Here is a 3,479-nt window from a genome sequence, read left to right as displayed (position 1 = left end):
TTGAATTTGTTTTGATGCAACAGTTTCCCTGCTGATGTTACAACTATCTATGGCGAGAATCCCACATCCGTTGAAAAGTAGAACTTGTTTGTTTCCATCAAAAACTCATTTAAGAGCGGGGCCGATAATTAAGTGCTAAAAGCGGGCCACCGCACTGGCGCCAGCCCGCAAAAAGCTAAAGAGACAGATAAGAAGAAGAGTAAACAGTATTAAACGAATCGAGATTTATTCCGCGAAAAATAAGCCCAAATGTCAACAATACCTTTGCGTAAAGTACTTAATACCAACGTAACACTGTGTGTCCAACTTCGGATCTCTTTTGCAATTGGCAATCTGCTTGCTACGTGTCGGTATTGCATAAGAGCGCCACTTAGACGGATTTGTTTCTCCAAGATCGGTCTCTTTCCTTGGGCGGTTCTAGAGTAATAAATCAAACTTTGACACAATGTTTTTCCTTCTTCAAGCAGAGTTTATGACATCTACCAGGGGCCTTAACCAGCTAAAAATAACACTCCTTAGTTTGCGTGCTTGCCCGCGAATGGTTGTAAAAAACTTTCGTAGGAAAACATGCAGAGTTTGGTCTGTAAGGTAACTCCGTAAATCTTTGGAAAATCCATACGTTAATTTAAATTTCAAAGTTTCAGTTCCTAGACATCTGTTTCTCTTAAATCCTCTAACTTTGGCCAGTCATTTGGAGTAAAATTGTCATATTTTGATTCGTAAAATGCTGTACTTCGCAAGGTCAAACCGCGAAGCCTTTGCTTTCCTCGGAGAAATAAACGCTTGAAGCCTCGTCGAAACTCTCTGCTGACAATAGAATAAATAACTGGGTTAACAGCGGAATTTGCGGTCGTGAAAATCACGAGTACATTGTACAAAACCCAAAAATATTTGAGGAGAAAAATTCCCGGCCAGTACAAAGCCAACAAGCGAAATACATTAATAGGCAACATGGAAATTGCAAATGTTACCACTATAGGCGTCAGTATTCTCTTAGCCTTTGTGTTTTCTTTACGGCGATTATTTTCTGACCGTTTCTTTTGTTTGGCGTTTTTGCCGTACATAACAGTGCTGCATTTGCGTTCGATCTCTTTGTGGAATCCCGTGCTTTCAGTAAGACGACTTCCAATTTGAACATACGTCCAGGAAATAATTGCAAGTGGAACGACATAGGTGAACATGGTAAGAGTTATGGTGTACACCTGCCTCCATTGAAGAAGGCTCGGCTTTCTAAACCAGTTGATAACACACGCAGAAGATTTCTCCTCGTACTCGATGACAAAAAAGAGAGGCATTGAAACAATGGAGAATGAAATCACCCAGATAGCAACAATTGTTAGGTTCGTGGTTGTAAGAGAACGGCTTCGGTAGACCTCAACACGCTTGACTATGTTGATGTATCTTTCTACAGCCACTGAGGTAACCAGCCATATCGAGGCCCCGTAAAACGTGTCAATAACAGGGTATACATATAAACAAATCCCTTTACCAAGAGGGAAGTAGCTTTTCACTTGTTCCTGCAGGACAGCCATGGGAAAAACCACAAGCAATACTCCGATGTCTGCAACGCCAAGGTTGAATAAATAACGATTTATGGCTGTTTTGGTTCGCATTCTTCCAATCACCACGCAAACCAGTATGTTGCCCAAAACTCCTAACACGGCAAGGGAAGTTTCGAACGTGAGGCGAGCTATTTCCAGTCCAGGTGGTTCGGAGTAATACTGCACAGGGACGAGAGCGGGAGATACCGAGTTTGTCGTCGGGCCACTTGAAATATTTTCTGAGGAAGCCATTGCAATGCTGGTCGATATCTATTTTGTCAATATTCGTGCAGTTGAAATGGATCGCCTCTTAAACTGGGTTCTCATCGCTATGCCTCTGTGTGTAATATTAATCTTGCATCATCGTGCGCAGTAAAATTTACAAGTGACATATATTTATGATTACAAATCCGCAATTCGCCGCTGATATCTCATTGGATTTCTGTAATTGTGTCAATTGTTTGGTGGTGTCCAATAAATCATATCGCCGACAGCTGACTAACACGGTGCCAAGATCTCTTGAAGTTATAACACCTTCATGTTTTCATGGTCAATAGTTCTGAAGAGTATTGTTTGGAAAAAACAAAGATTATTCTTGATCCAATTTCGGTTCGTTGCTTTTCATTTGAAAAACGTTTTTGTCGCAATCAATTTTCAGACGTTATAAATCGAGCTACAAAATCATGAGCGTTGTTTGGTATTAAAGTCACGAATAAAAGGTTTGATTACTTTTGTATGCTTTCGGCTGCAGTGTTTACTTTTGTAGTGGTAAACTTTCCAGATGCTTTATTTAAAACAAAGTACTAAGGAATAAGTGTTATGTACTTGTTGTTAAGTGGAAAAGTCGATTAATATAGCTTGGTTAACATCATGTCCTTACGATCACAGTACTTTCTACACTAATCGCTATTATCGAGTTAATCCTGAAAAACTAAATGACTGCGTTCCCTTAGAGAATACACAGGGAATCTTGCCACAATAAAGCTACGAATTGACTGAAAGATATCAAACAGCCAGACAAAAGAGGCATTTGAATGTTAAAAGCAAATCCAATTAGCTGGATTTTGATATACTTGGAGTGTCCCATTAACGGACAATTCAAGGCCGGATTCTTGATTCATTATAGTAAGGGCGATTATTACAAAAGCTTGAATTTCTTTTGTTTTCATAACTTAAGTCAAAACAAACCAAAAACCTTGTTTACGTGAATCGTGCTACAGCTTCTGTAACGAAAAAAAGATGGATGGCCCGTTATCTCTTACAACAGGCGGCTTATGATTGTTTTGCCGAAATTAAACATTCGCGTGGATCAGAAAAGATTAATTCATCTTCATTGCGGACCAGTTTGACAGTTTAATCCCCCTGGCTTAAAACAGAAGCTCGCTATATTTTTCGCCGTTGCAAACAGAATACATGCAAGCATGCATGTTTAATACTTATTGGTGAACTCAACTTATTTCGTTCGTATAAGTACAAATTTTGTAAAGTTACCGTCATTATAAGTTAAAATGTGGTTTAATTGACGTAATGGCATATTTTACAGTGGAACCCCAATATAACGATATGCCAAGGGAGCAGTAAAATTATATCGTTATACCGAGGAATCGTTATATTGAAACTCCCGATATAACGATATGGCCGTAAAATAACCGAAAATATCGTTTTATCGGGGTAAACCTAACAAGTACTTTTTACTGCATTATAAATGAGGATAAAGAGAATAAGTTTGATAAAGAGGCTTAGAACACAGTATCATTTTCATATATCATCGCACAAAGCTGTTGTCAGAAACGTTACGGAGATCACTCAAAAAGTGTAATTTTATTGCATTAAATCTGATGTTTTGCATCGGGAGGAAATTACGTTCGGTCCGCTAAATTCTCATCGTTATATCGGGAATATCGTTATATCGAAGATCGTTATATCGGCGTTCCGTCC

General features: G+C 38.9%; 1 protein-coding gene across 1 annotated transcript; it reads right to left on the bottom strand.

Annotated features, from left to right (window-relative positions):
- Positions 1-647: 647 nt before the first annotated feature.
- LOC144637029 (neuromedin-U receptor 2-like) lies at positions 648-1,793 on the bottom strand. The gene has a single exon (XM_078496203.1). The coding sequence runs from the start codon at positions 1,791-1,793 to the stop codon at positions 648-650; it is 1,146 nt and encodes a 381-aa protein (XP_078352329.1).
- Between the last annotated feature and the right edge of the window lie 1,686 nt (positions 1,794-3,479).

This window comes from Oculina patagonica, chromosome 13 (genome assembly GCF_052425735.1).
Source record: "Oculina patagonica isolate OP01 chromosome 13, crgOcupat, whole genome shotgun sequence".
Classification (NCBI taxonomy): Eukaryota; Metazoa; Cnidaria; class Anthozoa; order Scleractinia; family Oculinidae; genus Oculina; species Oculina patagonica.
The sequence above is the reverse complement of the archived record's forward strand: the minus strand, read 5'-3'. Positions and strand labels throughout refer to the sequence as shown.

Excerpts from the sequence above, each read along its gene's own strand:
- LOC144637029 (XM_078496203.1), bottom strand. The coding sequence starts at position 1,793 with ATGGCTTCCTCAGAAAATATTTCAAGTGGCCCGACGACAAACTCGGTA.